Source organism: Pelophylax lessonae (assembly GCF_965119305.1).
Source record: "Pelophylax lessonae genome assembly, chromosome: 4".
Taxonomy (NCBI): Eukaryota; Metazoa; Chordata; class Amphibia; order Anura; family Ranidae; genus Pelophylax; species Pelophylax lessonae.
This window is the reverse complement of record NC_138771.1, coordinates 660,467,875-660,490,810: the sequence shown is the minus strand read 5'-3', so window position 1 is coordinate 660,490,810 and position 22,936 is coordinate 660,467,875. Positions and strand designations below refer to the sequence as shown.

At 42.4% G+C, this 22,936-nt stretch overlaps 1 protein-coding gene across 1 annotated transcript in view; it reads right to left on the bottom strand.

The window, feature by feature from the left end:
* The window catches only part of LOC309553069 (uncharacterized protein), a gene marked incomplete at its 3' end in the record, with an annotated part of 32,592 nt that extends 16,746 nt beyond the window's left edge, over positions 1 to 15,846 (bottom strand). The window contains exons 1-3 of the mRNA XM_082253968.1: positions 15,796 to 15,846; positions 9,466 to 9,582; positions 3,681 to 3,791 (exon numbers count right to left, since the gene is read on the bottom strand). Of these exons, the coding sequence (XP_082110094.1) occupies positions 3,681 to 3,791; positions 9,466 to 9,582; positions 15,796 to 15,829 (262 nt within the window). The 5' untranslated portion in view covers positions 15,830 to 15,846. The remainder of the gene's footprint in view (positions 1 to 3,680; positions 3,792 to 9,465; positions 9,583 to 15,795) is intronic.
* Between the last annotated feature and the right edge of the window lie 7,090 nt (positions 15,847 to 22,936).

The following is a 22,936-nucleotide window of genomic DNA, read 5'->3' as shown; positions in this document are numbered from 1 at the left end:
AAAAGGTTGGCATGCCAAAACTGAAGAAAAGGGGACTAAAAGAGGTGCATGGAAAACAGCCAGCCCCTAGTTTGGTATACTCACTTCGGACTGCAAGTTACACAGGGTGCCGTGAAGGGGCCTTGCAGCTTACACATGCGTTTGCAAATGTGTGTCAACGAAACCCCTGTTTTTAACCTACATTGTTAGACAGGTTTATTCGGTTGGTGGCAGACTGGTGGGTGAGTACATCAAACTGGGGGCTGGCTGTTTTCCATGCACCTCTTTTAGTCCCCTTTTCTTCAGTTTTTTCATGTACAGGGATAGAGACGCTAAGCATTTCCTGCTTGTGCCTCATTTAAAGTCCCAAACTGCCTATACAGTATGTTTCATTTAAAGGTTGAGATGCCTGGGTCTCTTCTCTTGGTTTCTAATCTTCTTAAGGCTACCAAGCTATCTACTAGGTCTTTGTAACAGGCGGTTAGTGATGTCGCGAACATAAAATTCGCTGTTCGCGAACGGCGAACGCGAACATCGGCGAATGTTCGCGAACCGGCGAACATTGCGAACCGCCATAGACTTTAATAGGCAGGCGAATTTTAAAACCCACAGGGACTCTTTATGGCCACAATAGTAATGGAAAAGTTGTTTCAAGGGGACAAACACCTGGACTGTGGCATGCCGGAGAGGGATCACACAAAAAAAAGTTCTTAAAAATTGTAATTTTTTGATAGAGAGCCAATTATTGGAAAAATTAAAAAAAAATAAAAATAAAAAATTTCTTTGGATTTAGCATCTGGGGGGTCTAAAAAGTGTACATGTGAAGTTTCAGCTCTGTAGCATGTCCAGAACCAGAAAAAAATATGAATTAGGGTTAGGGCTAGGGTTAGGGTTAGGGTTAGGGTTAGGGCTAGGGTTAGGGTTAGGGCTAGGGTTAGGGTTAGGGTTAGGGTTAGGGTTAGGTTTAGGGTTAGGGTTATTTTTATGGCTAGGCTTAGAGGGTTAGGGTTAAGGTTAGGGTTATGGTTAGAGGGTTAGGGTTAGGTTTAGTGTTAGGGGCTAGGGTTAGGGTTACGGTGAGATACTTAGGGTTAGAGTTAGTAGCCCTACCCCTACCCCTCTAACTCTAACCCTAAGCACTAAAAATAACCCTAACCTTAGCCCTGACCCTAACCCTAACCCTAACCCTAACCCTAGCCCTAACCCTGATTCTATTTTTTTTCTGGTTCTGGACATGCTGCAGAGCTGAAACTTCACAGGTACACTTTTTAGACCCCCCAGACAATAAATCCAAAGAAATTTTTTTTTTAAGTTTTTTTTTTTTCCAATAATTGGCTTTCTATCAAAAATGACAATTTTTAAGAACTTTTTTGTGTGATTTAGTGTCTAGTGGGTCTAAAAAGTGTACCTGTGAAGTTTCAGCTCTGTAGCATGTCCAGAACCAGAAAAAAAAGATAATTTTTCAGTAGAACAGGGATGGTGGGAACCCCTTTTACACCTATATGATCTTTTTATCTGGTTCTGGACATGCTGCAGAGCTGAAACTTCACAGGTACACTTTTTAGACCCCCCAGACAATAAATCCAAAGAAATTTTTTTTTTTGTTAAGTTTTTTTTTTTTTTCCAATAATTGGCTCTCTATCAAAAATGACAATTTTTAAGAACTTTTTTGTGTGATTTAGTGTCTAGGGGGTCTAAAAAGTGTACCTGTAAGGTTTCAGCTCTGTAGCATGTCCAGAACCAGAAAAAAAAGATAATTTTTCAGTAGAACAGGGATGGTGGGAACCCCTTTTACACCTATATGATCTTTTTTTCTGGTTCTGGACATGCTACATATATATATATATATATATATATATATATATATATATATTAAAAAAATACTCAAATACCAGCCCTCAAAGGGGCTTTTGGGGACTATATATATATATATATATATATATATATCACAGAACAAAAAAAATTACACAAATACCAGCCCTCAAAAGGGCTTTTGGGGACAATAGATATATATATATATCCAAAAAAAACCTCAAATACCAGCCCTAGGAAGGGCTTTTTGGGGTGCTGTCCTTACAGCAGGAGTGTACCAAGAACACTGGCTAACAAGACCGGGAACTGTCCCTAGCTATAACAGCAGCAGCAGCACCAGCACTTTCCCTGCTCTCAGTAACACAGAAATGATCTAAAATGGATGCTGCCCTTGCTTATTTATAGGAGGTGGGAGGGTGTGGGAGGGAGGTATGCTGATTGGCCTGGAATGTGTCTGCTGACTGTGATGTTCAGGGTCAAAGTTTGCCTCAATGATGATGTATAGGAGGCGGACCGAACATCGCATATGTTCGCCCGCAGCGGCGAACGCGAACGTTCGAAGTTCGCCGGGAACCGTTCGCCGGCAAACCGTTCGGTACATCTCTACAGGGGGTCTGGAGAAGATTTTTGAATCTCCCCTGTACTTTTCTCTACTGTATATACCTAGTTCCAACTTCCCCCTATAACCCCTGCATCCTACATCCCCTTCCACCCACTTACTGTATATCCCCTGAATATTTTAATTCATATCTATTGCACATTCCTGTTAGGGTGCTGGTGGTAACCTGACAGCAGAGATAGGCCCCGATGTTCGCTAGAGGGCCGAGCTTGGACGGGAACCCCCAAGGTAAGTGACACAGGCTAGCCTGAGGTGCGGAATCTAAGTATCCACCGGTTTTCGCCAGAGCCTCTGGTGGTGAGGATGGACTTCGCTGCGTGTGGCTACCAGGTCGCGGTCCTCAGGGTCGCCCCACCAAGGGAGAACCGGTCAAGGTCCGAAGGCAAATAAACAGACAAGGAAGACCTGAGAGAATGGTCAAACAAGCCGGGGTCAGGACGGGCAGCAGACAAGCGGAGTCAGGGACAAGCCAAAAGGTCAACAGGAAATCAGCAGGAAACAGGTCACAGGTTCAGGAACAACGGCAAGAGCTGTAGACAAGACAGCAAAGGGCAAATGCACCAGCTGCCTTTAAATAGGCTTTCTTTGGTGCCAAAACGTCTGGGTCAATGCAAACGTGAGAACGCATAACGTGCGCATTGGCTAATTCTCGCATGCGTATTAGCCAATTAGCGGTTTCTAACAAACGGTTTCTAACATTCCACTATATACCCTGCACCTGAAATTTACAAGCACCCTCTTCTACTAATAACATCGGTTCATCTTTCCGCCTAAATCCCCTGCATCCATTGCCTACATCCACACAATCTATGCACCCTTCCCCTAATATCCCTTGCACAACCCCTGCTCCAAATCCCCCCATATCAGCTGCGTTCCCTGAACCCTACATTACCTGCATGTCCTTCCCATAACATCCCCCACACCATTTCCCCTTTACTTTAACGGTTTTCATTACATCCTCTGAATGCCTTCCCCCCTTCAATTGTATTCCTGAATGTAGTCATTAGTGTTCGGAGGTGAACAGACCAGGGAAGCACAATAAGGACAAATTATCACAATTTTGACATTTCATGACCCAAGGCTGCTTCCTCTATCCTTTGTGCCCTAGCTGTTGACCCCCCCCCCCCCCCCCAGGTGCTATAATAGAAAATATACCACTGTCTGTCTGCTGAAGAGCTAAACAATGAGTTTAAACCAATGTTCTGGTAATACATGTGTCCTTTATTTTTAATGCAAGAACTTAAACGATAGTTATAAGAGAGATACTCACAGTAATTGAAGAGGACACCAGTGAGGATGAACAAAATCAGGAAAGCCAAAATTAGGAGGACCCCCAGGGTCAGTATCACCCGGTGCTGTGTACTCCTGGCAGCCAGAATCACTACAAACAGAGAGGACAGTGAATAATCCTGTGTGTATCAGCCGGTATAATGATCCTCCAGAAGTCTTATCTCACATAAAGACATTTTACAGTATCTCACAAAAGTGAGTACACCCCTCACATTTGTGTATATATTTTATTCTATCTTTTTATGTGACAACACTGAAGAAATGACACTTTGCTACAATGTAAAGTAGTGAGTGTACAGCTTGTATAACAGTGTAAATTTGCTGTCCCCTCAAAATAACTCAACACACAGCCATTAATGTCTAAACCGCTGGCAACAAAAGTGAGTACACCCCTAAGTGAAAATGTCCAAATTGGGCCAAAGTGTCAACATTTTGTGTGGCCACCAATATTTTCCAGCACTGCCTTAACCCTCTAGGGCATGGAATTCACCAGAGCTTCACAGGTTGCCACTAAAGTCCTCTTCCACTTCTCCATGACAACATCCATGACAAGGTAGAGGACCTTGCGCTCCTCTACCTTCCGCTTGAGGATGTGTAATGTTCCGGTACCTTTGGTACCCTAAATTACTCTTTTCACAAGTGTATGCGCCCCACCATTCTCTTTTGGAAAGGTGCGCATACACCTTTAAGACTGAAGCTGTCATCACTCAGCGCCGGACTAGATGGCTATTTAAATCGCCGGTTCTCACTCACATGTGTTCGTTCAAACATCCTTACCTGGATGCTAACTTGGCTTGAAGCTTTCGTGCTTGCAAGCATACCTCGCTGACGGAACCTCGCTGCGCTGATCCCTGCATCCCGCTTCCGGATCATCCGCTCCTCCTGAACCAACCTTCGGCTGTATTGCTATTAGTGCTAAGTACCCCGCAGGGGAACCCTCTATAAACTTATACTAAGCTTACACTATCTAGCTCTGCATAGTAAAGACTATTTATCACATCTGCATATCTAGATTGCTAGCTCTTAAGACTACTGCTACTTATTCCTGCACTGGGTTGATCTCTCTTGTATGTCCACCTGCTACTCTGTCATCTGCTACCATACATGATTGCTAAACCTACCTGCATCCCATCTGCTACTGTCTTACCTTCAAGTGTCTGTCACCTACCACCTCCACTCAACCTGTTTCTTAAATCTTCATCACTGTGTTACTACATACATAAAGTCACTCTAGGAACCAGCTTGTTGAGTGTGTGTATTTACTAGCTGAATTAAGACCTTCCACACATGATGAGTCATTGAGGTTGGGAATGGTATCTCAGCATCTCTCTTACATGACTACTGAAGTGGAATATTTCTGCAGCTGAAAATCCACACCATACATGAAACGCAGGAGCGTTACAGGATGCCCCTAAGAGGCTCAATAGGTTTTAGGTGTGTAGACATGCTTGGCCAGTCCATCACCTTTACACTCAGCTTTTTTAGCAAGGCAGTGGTCTTCTCGGAGGTGTGTTTGGGGTCATTATTATATTAGAATACTGCCCTGCGGCCCAGTCTCTGAAGGGAGGAGATCATCCTCTGCTTCAGTATGTCACAGTACATGTTGGCATTCATGGTTCCCTCAATAAACTGTAACTCCCCAGTGCCAGCAGCACTCATGAAGGCCCAGGCCATGACACTCCCACCACCATGCTTGACTGTAGGCAAGACACACTTGTCTTTGTACTCCTCACCCGGTTGCCTCCACACACGCTTGACACCATCTGAACCAAATAAGTTTATCTTGGTCTCATCAGACCACAGGACATGGTTCCAGTAATCCATGTCCTTAGTCTGCTTGTCTTCAGCAAACTGTTTGTGGGCTTTCTTGTGCGTCATCTTAAGAAGAGGCTTCCTTCTGGGACGACAGCCATGCAGACCAATTTGATGCACTGACAGGCTGACCCCCACCACCCCCCACCCCCCACCCCTTCAACCTCTGCAGCAGTGCTGGCACCACTCATACGTCTATTTCCCAAAGACAACCTCTGGAAATGATGCTGAGCACGTGCACTCAACTCCTTTGGTCGACCATGGTGAGGCCTGTTCTGAGGGGAACCTGTCCTGTTAAAACGCTGTATAGTCTTTGCCACCGTGCTGCAGCTCAGTTTCAGGGTCTTGGAGATCTTCTTATAGTCTAGGCCAACTTTAAGTAGAGCAAAAATTATTTTTTTTCAGATCCTCAGAGAGTTCTTTGCCATGAGGTGCCATGTTAAACTTCCAGTAACCAGAATGAGAGAGTGAGAGCGATAACACCAAATATAACACACCTGCTCCCCTTTCACACCTGAAACCTTGTAACACTAACGAGTCACATGACACCGGGGAGGGAAAATGACTAATTGGGCCCCTTCACTTAGGGGGTTTAGTCACTTTTGTTGCCAGCTGTTTAGACATTAATTTCTGTGTGTTGAGTTATTTTGAGGGGGCAGCAAATTTACACTGTTCTACAAGCTGTACACTCACTACTTTAAATTGTAGCAAAGTGTCATTTCTTCAGTGTTGTCACATGAAAAGATGATAAAATATTTACAAAAATGTGAGGGGTGTATTTACTTTTGTGAGATACTGTATATTGTATTAGACTTGTGCAGAATGAAAGACTGTGTTTTGTTTCCTTCTGGATAGATTTGTTATGGTACCAATTTTTGTTTTGTTGATTCATTTCGGAATTCATTTAGTTTTGTTTTTCTAAAGTGATTGTAAAGTCTTGTTTTTTTTTTTAGGTAAAAATAACAAACATGCCTGCTCTGTGTAGTTGTTTTGCACAGAGCAGCCCAGATCCTCCTCTTCTCTTGTCCCTATTCTGTGCTCCTGGCCTCTCCCTCTTGTTGAATGCCCTCACAGCAAGCAGCTTGCTATGGGGGCACTCGAGCCGAGCCACCGCTCCCTGTGTCCATTCTGCAACATCCCTGGATCTAAGGGGACCTCCGGTAAGTATTAGGGGGTGAATGGGGCTGCTGCACACAAAAGGCTTTGTATCTTAATGCATAGAATGCTCCTTTAGCCTTTACAACCACTTTAATCTTGTTTCATTTATTAATTTCCTAACAAATTCCAAATTTTCGGAACGATTTGAAGAATAATTGACTTGATTGAATTCTGTGTGAAGAATAGCTGGTTGTTAATGAGTGGGCTGGGAAGCCGGCCGCCATGTCCTTAACAACCAATGACTCACCAGCTTTCAATGGTTTTTTTTCCCACTGACAGCTGAAATGTAAACAAAAGAATACTGGCAACGAAAAATGCAGAATAAAAACAGTGTGCGCCCCCACACACACACACACACTTAATACCAGGCCCTTTGGGTCTGGTATGGATTTTAAGAGGAACCCCATGCCAAAATGTAAAAAAAAAACAATGAGTGGCGCCTCCAAAATCCATACCAGACCCTTATCCTAGCATACAGCCCAGCAAGCACTCCCCCTTCTGAACCATACCAGGCCACATGCATTCAACATGGGGGGTGTTTTGGGGCAGGGGGCTCTGCCCCCTAAAAGCACCTTGTCACCATGGGGCCTTTTCCCCAAAAACCTGGCCGGTGATTGTGGGGGTCTTCGGGCAGGGGGACTTTTTGGAATCTGGAAACAGATATTACCAAGGGGTCTCCCAGATCCTGCCCCTCATGTGAATGGGTATGGGGTACATAGCACCCTAATTACTCACCAAAAATGTGAAAAATGTAAATAAAAACACAACATACGTTTTTGACAATTCCCTTTTTAAAAAATCAAAAATCTAAAAAAATGTCCCCCCGTTTGGATTCATCGTCAATCATGTTGGCTGCCCCCACCGCCGACCTGAAAAAAGAAAAAAAAGCTTCAGTCCCGTTGAAGGCTCCAGCCATCTGACAGTTCTTAAGTAACTAAGGGGTGGGGCCACCCAATGACAGCACCAGGTGACCACACCCCTTCTGATGTCATCAACCGGGGCATGTGATGTCACAAAGGGCAGGGTTACCCGATGATGTCATTGGGTGGCTCTGCCCTTTAGTCATTTAAGGACTGTCAGACAACAGAGGGGGTGTCAGGGCCTCGTTGACCCTTGTTAAAGGAGGCTTCCAGATTCTGATAAACCCCCTGCCTGCCGACCCCCACAGCCAGGATTGCGGGGAAGAGGCCTTTGTCCCCATCAAGACAGGGACAAGGTGCTGAAGGGTGGGGTGGGCAGAACCCCAGCTGCCCCAAAACACCCTAGCCATGTTTAGGGCATGTGGCCCTCTTTCCTGGCCTGCCAGGTTACATGCTCGGATAAGGGTCTGGTATGGCAACCATTTAAAAAAAAAAATGGCATGGGGTTCCCCTTAAAATCCATATCTGACCTACGGATGCAAACATCCCTTGTGACAGCAATAGGCAGTGACAGGTACTCTTTATGGAGGAATCGGGAGTCTAAAAGACACCAAACCCCTCCACTGCACTTTACTGTATTCAAAATGCCAAAAACTGCATTTTTGAATACAGTAACTTTTTAAATTCTGCGCCTTTAGTGGCCGAATAACCCGGACGTGACGTCATGGACGCAGCTTTCGGGTTACATCATCGGAGAACTGATCCAAGCCGAATCTGGCTTTGATCGGGACTCCAACCAGCTAGCGGAGGTGTCGGCTGGTTGCTTGGGTCACCCGGTGGGACGGGAGACCCAGGCAGAGCCGCGGGAGGTGGGGGGGGGTCCCCTCCCGCTCCCTGGGGTAACGTTCGAGCCGCATCAGCCATTACCGCCTGAAAGCCGACTGCTGACTCTAAAAAAATGATACCATCAACATGGGGACAAGGTGCTTTGGGGGCCTTTTTTCTGCATTTTCATTGCATTCTTTTGTTTACATTCATCTGTCAGTGGGGAACAGCTGATGACTCACTGGGTGTTAAGGACGTGGCAGCTGGCTTCTGAGCCCGCTCCTTAACAACCAGCTTTTCTTCACACAGAATTCGTATTGGTGGATCATTTCTCGACCGATCCAAATTTGAATCAAATTTGAGAAATTAGAATTTGTTAGAAAACAAATATTTCAAAATTAAATTAAAAAGATTTCATCAAAATTTTTTATTATTTAACTTAGAGATTAAATAATTATACCCGAATCACCAAAAACTCATCTGTATTTATATTTAAACCGAAACAAGTCGCACACGTCTATATCACATCCTATTATATCATATCATTATCTTTTACTATAAGGCCCGTTTCACAAATATGCGAAATGGATGAGGGTTTCCCCACATCCAATTGGCATGACAAGAGAGTGTGACCGGCTCCCAATGGCGCCGGTTCACACAGCCCCGGGGCAACGGCGTCCCGCATTGAAGAAGTGTCCTATGCATCTTCTGGTCCAATTTAGGTGCGAATTCAGGTAAAAATTTGGACTGTCTCTATAAATCTACAACATACATCACATCCTATTATATCATATAATTATATATCATATTTGTGTGTGAAATTTATACTGAAGCAGGACAACCAATGAGATTTTGGCTTTTATTACTTCTATACAGACATAGTAAGAGGTGATGTTTGATTGGTTGCTCTGGTTGCTTTATGGGCACAAGGGCCTCTTCCCTACAACCCTAGCTGGTGGTTGTGGGGGTCTGTGGGCAGGGGGCTTATCGGCTTGTTGGTTATAGATTGCAGTATTACTATTAGTAGACATGTGTCCTATAAATGAAGACTCGGGTCCTCAGGTGTCTATAATGTATGAAGAGGATCCCCCCCTCGTTATAATAACTTACTTTTGACTTTTTCTTTATTGGTCTTCTTCTGTACATCGAGATCACACATATTGATATATGCATTGTCCTCAGAGGTTTGATCTATAGAGGAACAGAGACCTTCATATGAGGACGGTTCTGGGAAGGATATTTAGAAAATGCAATTCAGATTTAATGAAGCTCTGTGAATGTAATGCTACTTTCAGAGTCAGACACTCATTTAGGCTTACACAAAATGGCTGGCTGGCACCCTATGGTGGCTGGCTGGCACCCTGTGGTGGCTGGCACCCTGTTGGGGTGGCTGTCTGGCTGGCTGGCACCCTGTGGTGGCTGGCTGGCACCATGTGGTTGGCTGGCACCCTGTTGTGGGTGGCTGTCTGGCTGGCAGGCACCATGTGGTGGGTGGGTGGGTGGCTGGCACCGTGTGGTGGGTGGCTGGCTGGCACCATGTGGTGGGTGGCTGGCTGGCACCCTGTTGTGGGTGGCTGTCTGGCTGGCAGGCACCGTGTGGTGGGTGGGTGGCTGGCTGGCACCCAGTGGTGGCTGTCTTGCTGGCACCCTGTGTGGTGGCTGGCCTGGCACGTACAGGCCTAGGGCCTGTGGCTGGAGAGCTGGTACAGTCTGGACGGAGGAGGACTCAGGCAGGGCCTGTGGCTGGCTGGTTGGACTGGGTGGGACTGGGTTGCTGGCTGGCACCAGGCAGCTGTGGGTGGTGGGTGGGTGGCCGTGGGTGGGTGGCCTCCTTAGGACTTTCCATTAAGCAGGTGAAAAATGAAGGAGCATGTACTGGTGGTGACTGTGTTTTTTTTTCTTTTGGCAGGTCAGTGGCCAATGGGCATCATGATTACTGTGGATCTGCATCAGAACAAAGGGCCTTTTTGTTTGGATTTTTATTAAAGGATTTGGGTGTCTTTATTTCTAGGGCTACAACTATGTACCCCATAATCATTCACATGGGCATCACTTATTCATAAAGCACCCCCTCTTCAATGTTAAGGGTGTGTGGCTTGGTATGGTTCATGAGGGATACATATACTTGTCTCCCTCTTTTCTGGTCAGTCAGGATGCATGCTCAAAATATTATTGTTTCAGGTACTTATATAGTGCTGTCATTTCATGCAGCGCTTTACATATACATTGTACATTCACATCAGTCCCTGCCATCAAGGAGCTTACAATCTAAGGTCCCTAACTCATACATACACATAGTAGGGCCAATCTAGACCAGGTCCAGTTCACCTACCAGCAGGGGCGTAACTACAGGGGTTGCAATTGCAACTGGGTCCCACGCTCCAGGGGGTCTGTGCAGCTCCCCTGTACACCTGGATAGGAGGGGCGGCGGGGGCAGCATGTAGAGAAATCACTGTCCTCCTTTTTCCTCCTGTAGCTGCAGGAGGAAAATGGAGGAGATTGGTTCCTCTGTATGCTGCCTCCGCCGCCCCTCCTATCCAGTTCACTTGTGTTCTGCTGTCTCTGGGCCCCTGTGTGCTCCCCTGGTTCCCCCCCCCCCACTGTGCTGCCCCTCCCCCACTGTGCTGCCCCCACCACTCCTCCTATCCAGTTCACTTGTGTTCTGCTGTCTCTGGGCCTCTGTGTGCCCCCCTGGTCCCCTGCCCCCCCCCCCCGGTGTGCTGCCCCCTCCCCCCCCTCCTCACTGTGCACCTTTCCCTCTCCTGCCAGCTGCTGCAGGGGATGTGTCACAATAGAGAACCAGGTAGGGGTCGGTAAATATGTAATTTACCAGCGTCTTCCTTTTCTGAATGGACAGAGTCATAGTCAGTGACATTGTAAAAAAAATAAAATTATAAAAAATAATACAATTAAATTACCAAAAAATAAAAACTGCTGACCCCAGTGGGTGAACTTCCAGGATCGCAAAGGTCAAACTTGCGACCCGGCCCTGGCATTCCACCACCGTGGGGAGGCCCCAAGATGGCAGGAAGGAGGCCCACTGCAGAACTTGGGAAAGGGTCCTGTAATAAACGGACCCACAATGAGAGTAAAGGGCCCCAGGATCAGTGGGAAGAGCCCCAGCCAGAGGGCCCTTCATGGTTTCTTGCCCCGGGGGGCCTGAGGGTTCTAGTTACACCTCTGTCTTTGGAGAGTAGGAGGAAACAGGAGCCCCCAGAGGAAACCCACGCAGGCACAGGGAGAACACGCAGACTCCAGGCAGGTAGTGTCGTGGGTGGGATTTGAACCAGTGACCCTTTTGCTGAGAGGTGAAAGAGTTAACCACTACACCACTACAGCAGGTTTGGGTATGGATCTTATGAGGTTTTTTTGTTTATTTTTTCAAGGAGTCCCCATTAAAATCTACATCAGTCCCACAGTATTTGGTATGAATTTCCTAAGGGAAAGTTAGTCGTTTTGAAACGCGTCAACCTCTTGGATCATACAGCAAAGATAATCTGTTATAGCTACTGTCATGGCTTACATCGCATATAAGAACTTTTTTTTTCTATGGTTTTACCATTTTATTGGAATTTTGTAATAAACACACATTTTTAGAAGTTTCATGTGATCGTTTATCTCTGGTACCAGTAAAAACAGCAATTAGAAAGTTTTTTTTTTTTTTGGTGGTGTCCCCAATAATAAAGAGTCCCTAAAAATGTTGTGTTAGCAGGATCAGCCCCCACACACTGCCAGCAACATGTAGCAGAATACATTTTGCCCTAACTTCACAAATAATGTTTCTTTTATTTGATATTTTTTTAACAGAAAGTAAAAAATGTATTTATTTTTCAAAATGTTCAGTCTTTTTACGTTTATATAGCAAAAAAAAAAAAAAAAAAAACAGCGGTGGTTAACCACTTTACCACCAGAGGATTTTGCTGTCTTACATCCAGGCCACTTTTTGCGATTCGGCACTGTGGGACTTTAACTGACAATTGCGCGGTCATGCAACGCCGTACCCAAATGAAATTTACGTCCTTTTTTTCCCCACAAACAGAGCTTTCTTTTGGTGGTATTTGATCACCTCTGCGCTTTAAATTTTTTGCGATATTAATTAAAAAATGCAACAATTTTGAAAAAATAACAATATTTTTCTACTTTGACAGTTAAAAAATATCCAATATATTAAATGTTTGTCATATATTTAGGCCAAAATGTATTTAGCTACATGTCTTTGACAAAAAAATTCTCAATGAGCGTATTTTTAACCGCTTTATGACCGGAAGGTTTTACCCCATACCTGACCAGGCCATATTTTGCAATTCGGCACTGCGTTATTTTAACGGACAATTGCGCTGCCGTGCAATGTTGTACCCAAATTAAATTTATGTCCTTTTTTCCCCCATAAATAGAGCTTTCTTTTGCTGGTATTTGATCACCTGTGCGATTTTTACTTTTTGCGCTATAACAAAAAAAGAGCGACAATTTTGAAAAAATAACAATATTTTTCAAATTTTTTTATATAACCCCCCCCCCCCCCCCCCAAAATGTAAAAATCAAAATTTTTTATCATTGTAGGCCAATTTGTTTTCTGCTACATATTTTTGGTAAAAAAAAATAGCAATAATCGTATTCTGATTGGTTTGCGCAAAAGTTATTGCGTTTACTAACTAAGGGAAAGATTTATGTAATTTTTGGTGTTTTTTTTTTTTAACTAGTAATGGCGGCGATCTGCGATTTTTTTTATGCGGGACTGCGACATTGCGGCTGACAGATCGGACCCTTGACTGACATTTTTGACACTTTTGGGGGTACCAGTGACATTACTACAGTAATCAGTGCTATACATGTGCACTGTTACTGTAAAAATGACACTGGCAGGGAAGGGGTTTATTTATATTGGCGAGGGAGGGGTTAATGCCTGGTGCTTACTGACGTGTGTGGGGGGAGGTGACTGTGTGACACAGGCACAGATCACAGGTTCAGCTATGCTGAATCCTGCAATCTGACCCTGCCTGTCACTTAGGAGATCCGCCCGCTTTGTTTACACAAGTGAGCGGATTTCCACACTAGATCCCCGACGATCGGGGAAGAGCGGCGGTGATCACCGCTGCTCCTCCCCTTGCCCGACTCCCGCTGTAACTGAATACAGCGGGAGCGAGCCTCCAGCGGCGCGCGTGCGCCACCGAAAGAGGGGAATGTCTGGTGACGTATGGTCTACGTCGTCAGACGATAACGAGCCACTTTGCCGCAGTACAGCCAACGTGACTGGTCGGCAAGTGGTTAAATACCACCAAAAAAACCCCTATTTGTGTAAAAACAATATATATATATATATATATATATATATATATATACACATTTAATTTGGGTATAGTGTTGCATGACCGCGCAATAGCCAGTTGATCAGACAGGAGATAGAGAGATACAAAGTAACATTGTTTATAAACATTGATCAGACAGGAGATAGAGATACAAAGTAACATTGTTTATAAATATTGATCAGACAGGAGATAGAGAGATACAAAGTAACATTGTTTATAAATATTGATCAGACAGGAGATAGAGAGATACAAAGTAACATTGTTTATAAACATTGATCAGACAGGAGATAGAGAGATACAAAGTAACATTGTTTATAAACATTGATCAGACAGGAGATAGAGAGATACAAAGTAACATTGTTTATAAATATTGATCAGACAGGAGATAGAGAGATACAAAGTAACATTGTTTATAAACATTGATCAGATAGGAGATAGAGAGATACAAAGTAACATTGTTTAGACACAAAATAGAGAATTAGGAAGTTACAGTTACTTCAGAAACTCCTCTGTTTCTAACTTCTGCAGATGCTGTTAGTTTAAGCCATGTGGCACATAAAAAAGTATTTTCTTTAAAATATAACTTGTCTTTGTATTAACCCTTTGTTTACATTAATTGCCCATCATGCACTTAATTTCCCTTCTTCCTTCATCTATTATTTAATAATTCTGTTTTTATCTTTCTATTTTATGAACCATTAATGTGTAAACTTAAAAAATAAAAATGTGTTTTTTTTTAACATCCTATTAAAAAAAAAAAGAACAAAATTACCCCCCCCCCCAAAAAAAAAAAAAAAAAAAAAAGAACTTTTGCATCCTACTAAAAAAAATACAAAATTGGAAAAAAAAAAAAAAATCTCCCTAAGTGTAAATTACTTTGCCATTCCCTGTAGCAGAACAATAATTTTCTGTCTTTTTAAACAGAGAAAATTCTAGAATAACATTTTTACTTTTTATCTAAAGTAATACTATGTTTTTTTAACAAAATTATTATGATGGCCCAATGCTCTGGACTATTGTAAAAAAAAAAAAATCAATGTACACACCCACTAATGGGCAATTGCTGCCACCATATTACATTAAAAAAAAAAACTTTTACTCCATTTATGTCATTTATATATATTTTTTTAAACTAACACTGGTCAAAAAAGAAAAAAAAAAGAAAGTGTGCATTTTTTTTTTACTTTTGTTCTAAGGGTTGCATAAAATATATATATTTTTTTTTCAAGAAAATATCACACAAAGAAAGTTTTGTTTGCCCTTTTTCAAAACAATATACTGTATATATTACTTTGTTATCCTAAATAATGACGCAGTTATTGCTGAATAAACAGGTCTATAGCAGAAATATAAAAATCCCTGTTCCATTGGGCAATTTTCAGGTGGGGGATAGTAAATGGTGAAGAATACAAAATACTAAAAAAAAAAAAAAAGTACAAAACTTAAAAAAAACCCCAAAAAAAAAAACAAAAAAATCTCCCTAAGTGTAAATTACTTTGCCATTCCCTGTAGCAGAACAATAATTTTCTGTCTTTTTAAACAGAGAAAATTCTAGAATAACATTTTTACTTTTTATCTAAAGTAATACAATTTTGTTTTTAACAAAATTATTATGATAACCCCATGCTCTGGACTAATGCAAAAAAAAAAAAAAAAAAAAAAAAATATATATATATATATATATATATATATATATATACGCACCTACTAATAATGGGCAATTGCTGCCACCATATAACATAAAAAAAAATAAAAAAAACTTTTACTCCATTTATGTAATTTATATATATTTTTTAAATTAATGCTGGTCAAAAAAAAAAGTGTGCTTTTTTTTAGTTTTTTTACTTTTGTTCTAATAGTTGCACAAAATAACATTTTTTTTTAAAGAAAATATCACACAAAGAAAGTTGTGTTTGCCCTTCTTCAAAACAATATACTTTATACATTTATTACTTTGTTATCCTAAATAATGACGCAGTTATTGCTGAATAATCAGGTCTATAGCAGAAATATAAAAATCGCTCTGTTCCATTGGGTAGTTTTCAGGTGGGGGATGGTAAATGGTGAAGAAAACAAAATATTATTTTTGTCAGGATTCCCTCGATATTCATCAATTATCATGTCCACCACCTACCTGGTTCCATCTCCAGATTTGCAGTTCCCCTCATTGCACCCTGTGAACAAGCTCGATTCTGTGCGCTGTGCGATCTGCGTCCTCACCATGTGCTGTTGCTTCATTTATAATGTTCCTATAGGAAGATGTTGCCTCATTCTCTGTTCAGATTTTAGGAACCTAAAAATGCCACAAAGAAGGGGAAGTGTCTGGAGTTCTGTAGAGTTCTGCATATCATTACTGTGCAGAATTTTATACCCAATCATGAACAGAATGGTTAATCTCAGCAGGTTCTGATTGGTTTATAATACATTGGTTTCCATTACTCCCCATCAAAAAAAAGGAGTTGTTAAAGAGTGGACCATCACTTACATTGGACTTCTTGGGGGGGGGGGGGGCTTCTCAGGGGGTGAGTAGCGGAGGAGACACTTATTATGGTGTGCAATGGGGTGGAGACTGAGAGAGGAGATATCCGCCAGGCAGAGGGGGGGGGGTTGTGAATGTGAACTCTCAGTCATATTAGGCCAAATAGAAAAAAGATAACACTATACTAGTGTATCTCCCCGCGCCTCGGAAAAGGTTTTGATTAAATATAAGATAGAAATATAAAAATATGTGTGTAATTAGTGAGATATAAATATAAAAATATATATTGTGCGGCAACAGCTGTAGATTTAAAATGGATGATAGAAAAATAGCCTAGGCTATATACAGCATTTGCCGCAGAAAACCAATTAACTTAATGTATGTGAACAATGTTGAAAACTTATCTTTACAGTATAAGTGAAAATACAAATCAATTAAACACATGAAAATTAATAAAAAGTTGATAAATAAATAAATAAGTATTTTCCGGTGGTGATCAATATATGTGAATAAAATAAATGTAAAATTCAATAAATAAAGTCTTTTCAAGTAGTGATCAGGTGCAAAGTGCTTCGTGCTCAATAAATAAAAGTTCGTGACTTTCGTGACGTGGATTCCTCTTTTCCTGTGGCTTGTGGTAGAAATAAATGACTTACCAGAATTGTTGGGTCCTATGTGCTGTATAGCACTAGGACCTACAGCGCTAAGAGGCCGTACAGGCCGGATTGGGTATCCCATTGGTGGATGATCCTGGTGGGATACAGGTTAGCTTCCTCCTTACCCGATCTCGATCCTCAGGATATGGGGTTAAAAGAAAGGCTCCAGATAGTGCATTATCATTTTAAAAGTTTATTCATCAAATATTCATAAAAATCGGAGCGAAGAAAGACTCAAACTCCAAGTTTGCAGGCAAAGAAACCGCTAACAAACACCTCCTAGCAGAGTGGTGAGCGGTGTGTTCCGGCTTGCGTTCCACGTGGTGCATAGCGTGCTGGCGTGCGTTCCACAAGCTTGACGAGTTTCGCCACTTCCTGTGACGTTTTCAAAAGGCCTTTTGACTTTTGACAGGAAGTGACGAAACGCATCAAGGTTGTGGAACGCACGTCAGCACGCTACGCACCACGTGGAACGCAAGCCGGAACACTCCGCTCGCCAGTTAATTGTTTTTCTGCGGCAAGCGCTGTGTATAGCCTAGGCTATTTTTCTATCATATTAGGCCAAATGCCCCCAACATAGGGAGGGTACCTTGCCAGGGAGGACCCCCATATTGATGAGGACAAGGGTCTCTTCATCGCGTCCCTGACTTAGTTCTGGACTCTAATTGGTTTATAATACATTGGTGTGCATCAAAAATAACATTAGAGCTTGACATTAAAAGTTTGTTCAAGAGTGGACCATCACTTACATTGGACTTCTTGGGGGGTTCTCAGGGTGAGTAGCAGAGGAGACACTTATCATGGTGGACAATGAAGTGGAGAGGAGATATCAGTCTGGCTAGGAAGGCGGGTGAATGTGAGCACCTGGTCATAACAGGCCCAATGCCCTCAACATGAGGAGGGTACCTTGCCAGGAAAGACCCCCCTGGCAAAGCATCTTGCTCCCATGTTGATGAGGACAAGGGTCTCTTCATCGCATCCCTGACTTTGTTCTGGACTCTGATTGGTTTATAATAAATTGGTGTGCATCAAAAATAACATTAGAGCTTGACATTAAAAGTTTGTTCAAGAGTGGACCATCACTTACACTGGACTTCTTATGGTGGGGGGGGGGGGGGGTTCTCAGAGTGAGTAGCAGAGGAGAGGAGACACTTATCATGGTGGACAATGGAGTGGAGAGAGGAGATATCAGCCTGGCTAAGAAGAGGGGGGGGGGGGGGTGAATGTGAACTCCCGTTCATAACAGGCCAAATGCTCTCAACATGGGGAGGGTACCTTGCCAGGGAGGACCCCCTGGCAAAGCATCTTGCTACCATATTAATGAGGACAAGGGTCTCTTCATCACATCCCTGACTTAGTCCTGGACTCTGATTGGTTTATAATACATTGGTGTGCATCAAAAATAGCATTAGAGCTAGACAGGAATTGTTTGTTCAAGAGTGAACCATCACTTACATTGGACTTCTTGGGGGGGGGCTTCTCAGGGTGAGTAGCAGAGGAGCCTCTTATCATGGTGGACAAAGGAGTAGAGAGAGGAGATATCAGCCTGGCCTGGGGGGGAGGGTGAAGGTGAACTCCCTGTCATAACAGGCCAAGTGCCCTCAACATGGGGAAGGTACCTTTCAAGGAAAGACCTCTTCACCACATCCCTGACAGTGGTAGTGGGGGTCTGCAGAGGGGGTCTGCAGGTGCGTGACTTAAAATAATATTAAACTCTAAATCTCTAACATTCACAGTGATCAGAGACTTATAGCAGGACTGCAATACTGCGGCAGACATTCTGACACTAACTGACACTTGTGACACTTTGTGGGAACCAGTGACACTAATACAGTGATCAGTGCTAAAAATATGCACGGTGATCAGCAATTTTTAGTGGGACTGCGACATTGCGGCGGACAGATCAGACACCTAACTGACATTTTCGGGGGCACCAATGACAGTACTACAGTAATCAGTGCTAAAAAATATGCACTGTCACTTTACTTATGACACTGGCTGGAAAGGGGTTAAACATCAGGGGCGATCAAAGGGTTAAATGTATGTCTAGCCAGTGTTTATGTGTACTGTGTGTGCTGCTTTTACTAAGGGATGTGCTGTGCAAGGAAACAACATATAGGCTAGGCTATAAAGTTTGCCTAGGCTAACCAGCCGGGGAACTATAGGCCAGTCAGCCTAACATCAATAGTATGCACGCTAATGGAGGGGATGATAAGGGACTATATAAAGGACTTTAGTAATGAAAACGGTATTATTAGTAGTAATCAGCATGGATTCATGAAAATCTAATACACTTATGATAATGTGTATTGAACTTTAATGTCAGAGACAGGCTCTCCCCATTGTCTGTGTATTGAAGTGGGATGTGGATTCTGTTAAGCCTGTCTGCCCCATTGTTCAATGTTAATGAACTCACATATTGTTTCTGTCCAGATGGCTAGATAATTAGTTCAGGTTAATTCTATTTCTGTATACAATTTCCTCTGCATAAGATAATGTAATCAGGCAACCCCTGACCTATGTGTGGTAATCTGATCAGGAAGGGGAGGTCCATGCTGTATATAAACTGTGTGAGAATGTTCAATAAAGGAGAAGGTTCAAAAACATATACAAGCTAAGTTGTCGGCTAGCTTTGTATGGGGACAGCTGGAATATTTGATATCTATGTTCAAGGCTGAAGGATGAGGTATACTGAAGGAAGCCCACAGACACAGTGTGCGTCAGTTCCATTACAATCTGTTCCCCCTTATTACAGTGCCTTAAAAAAGTATTCACACCCCTTGAAATTTTCCACATTTTGTCATGTTACAACCAAAAAACGTAAATGTATTTTATGGGATTTTATATGATAGACCGATACAAAGTGGCACATAATTGTGAAGTGAAAGGAAAATGATAAATAGTTTTTTTATTCAATTCTCTTTTCTTTCTTATTTTCAATTTTTTTATTTTACAAATAAATCTGTGAAAAGTGTGGCATGCATTTGTATTCAACCCCCCCCCCCCCCCCCGAGCCAATACTTTGTTAAAACCCCTTTTCCTGCAATTACAGCTGCAAGCCTTTTTGGGGATATCTCTACCAGCTTTGCACATCTAGAGAGGACATTTTTGCCCATTCTTCTCTGCAGAATATCTCAAGCTCTGTCAGATTGGATGGAGAGCGTCTGTGATTAGCAATTTTCAAGTCTTGCCACATGATCTTAATGTGATTTAGGTCTGGACTGTGACTGGGCCATTCTAACACATGAATATGCTTTGATGTAAACCATTCCATTGCAGCTCTGGCTGTATGTTTCAGGTTGTTTTCCTGCTGGAAGGGGAACCTCCGCCCCACCGTCTCAACTTTTTTTGCAGAATCCAACAGGTTTTCTTCTAGGATTGCCCTGTATTTGGCTCCATCCATTTTCCCATCAACTCTGACCAGCTTCCCTGTCCCTGCTGAAGAAAAGCATCCCCACAGCATGAGGCTGCCACCACCATGTTTCACGGTGGGGATGGTGTGTTCAGGGTGATGTGCAGTGTTAGTTTTCCGTCACACATAGCGCTTAGCTTTTAGGCCAAAAAGTTCAATTTCATCTGACCAAAGCACCTTCTTCCACATGTTTGCTGTGTCCCCAACATGGCTTCTCACAAACTGCAAATGGGACTTCTTATGGATTTCTTTCAACAATGGCTTTCTTCTTCTCACTCTTCCATAAAGGGCAGATTTGTGGAGCGCACGACTAATAGTTGTCCTGTGGACAGATTCTCCCACCTGAGCTGTGGATCTCTACAGCACTACAGTTCCCATGGGCCTCTTGGCTGCTTCTCTGATGAATGCTCTCCTTGCTGGTCAGTTTAGGTGGACGGCCATGTCTTGGTAGGGTTGCAGTTGTGCCATACTCTTTCCATTTTCCCATGATGGATTGAACAGCGCTCCGTGAGATGTTCAAAGCTTGGGAAATTTTTTTATAACCTAACCCTGCTTTAACCTTCTCCATAAACTTTATCCTTGACCTGTCTGCTGTGTTCCTTGACCTTCATGATGTGTCTGGTGTTTTCCTTGACCTTCATGATGCCGGTTTTTCACTAAGACTCTCTAAAAAAACTCTGAGGGCTTCACAGAACAGCTTTATTTATACTGAGATTAAATTACACACAGGTGGACTCTATTTACTAATTAGGTGACTTCTGAAGGCAATTGGTTCCACTAGATTTTAGTTAGGGGTATCAGAATAAAGGGGAGGGGGTGAATACAAATGCATGCCACCCTTTTCACATATTTATTTGTAAAAAAAAATGTGAAAACCATTTACCATTTTCCTTCCACTTTGTTTTTGGTCTATCACATAAAATCCCAATAAAATACATTTATGTTTTTGGTTGTAACATGACAAAAAAAAAAATTGTCATGTCATGGAAAATTTCAAGGGGTATGAATACTTTTTCAAGGCACCGTATATCACCAATGACACATCCAATGATATATGGATCCACATAAAAATGTATAATTTATTGTATGCATTTAACAGAACTACAAAGATTATTACAATTTAATTTTATTATTACAAATCTTATGTCAACTCTGCCCAAAACTGGTGGTGGGAAATGTGAAGAACATCTAAAGTGCTGCTGATCTATTTCCTAAAAACCTAGAAGCAACTATAATATTCGATGAAAGAGGAAGAGAGAAAATACAAAGGAAAGAAAAGAGGAACCGGGAGAAATGAAACTGGAAGAAATGAAACTGTATGAAATGAAACTGTATGAAATGAAACTGGGAGAAATTATGTGAAATATACAGTGCCTTGCAAAAGTATTCGGCCCCCTTGAACTTTGCGACCTTTTGTCACATTTCAGGCTTCAAACATAAAGATATAAAACTGTTATTTTTTGTGAAGAATCAACAACAAGTGGGACACAATCATGAAGTGGAATGACATTTATTGGATATTTCAAACTTTTTTAACAAATAAAAAACTGAAAAATTGGGCGTGCAAAATTATTCAGCCCCCTTAAGTTAATACTCTGTAGCGCCACCTTTTGCTGAGATTACAGCTGTAAGTGGCTTGGGGTATGTCTCTATCAGTTTTTCACATTGAGAGACTTAAATTTATGCCAATTCCTCCTTGCAAAACAGCTCGAGCTCAGTGAGGTTGGATGGAGAGCGTTTGTGAACAGTAGTTTTCAGTTCTTTCCACAGATTCTCGATTGGATTCAGGTCTGGACTTTGACTTGGCCATTCTAACACCTGGATATGTTTATTTGTGAACCATTCCATTGTAGATTTTGCTTTATGTTTTGGATCATTGTCTTGTTGGAAGACAAATCTCCGTCCCAGTCTCAGGTCTTTTGCAGACTCCATCAGGTTTTCTTCCAGAATGGTCCTGTATTTGGCTCCATCCATCTTCCCATCAATTTTAACCATCTTCCCTGTCCCTGCTGAAGAAAAGCAGGCCCAAACCATGATGCTACCACCACCATGTTTGACAGTGGGGATGGTGTGTTCAGGTTGATGAGCTGTGTTGCTTTTACACCAAACATAACATTTTGCATTGTTGCCAAAAAGTTTGATTTTGGTTTCATCTGAGCAGAGCACCTTCTTCCACATGTTTGGTGTCTCCCAGGTGGCTTGTGGCAAACTTTAAATTACACTTTTTATGGATATCTTTAAGAAATGGCTTTCTTCTTGCCACTCTTCCATAAAGGGCAGATTTGTGCAGTATACGACTGATTGTTGTCCTATGGACAGAGTCTCCCACCTCAGCTGTAGATCTCTGCAGTTCATCCAGAGTGATCATGGGCCTCTTGGCTGCATCTCTGATCAGTCTTCTCCTTGTATGAGCTGAAAGTTTAGAGGGACGGCCAGGTCTTCGTAGATTTGCAGTGGTCTGATACTCCTTCCTTTTCAATATTATCGCTTGCACAGTGCTCCTTGGGATGTTTAAAGCTTGGGAAATCTTTTTGTATCCAAATCCGGCTTTAAACTTCTCCACAACAGTATCTCGGACCTGCCTGGTGTGTTCCTTGTTCTTCATGATGCTCTCTCCGCTTTAAACAGACCTCTGAGACTATCACAGTGCAGGTGCATTTATACGGAGACTTGATTACACACAGGTGGATTCTATTTATCATCATTAGTCATTTAGGTCAACATTGGA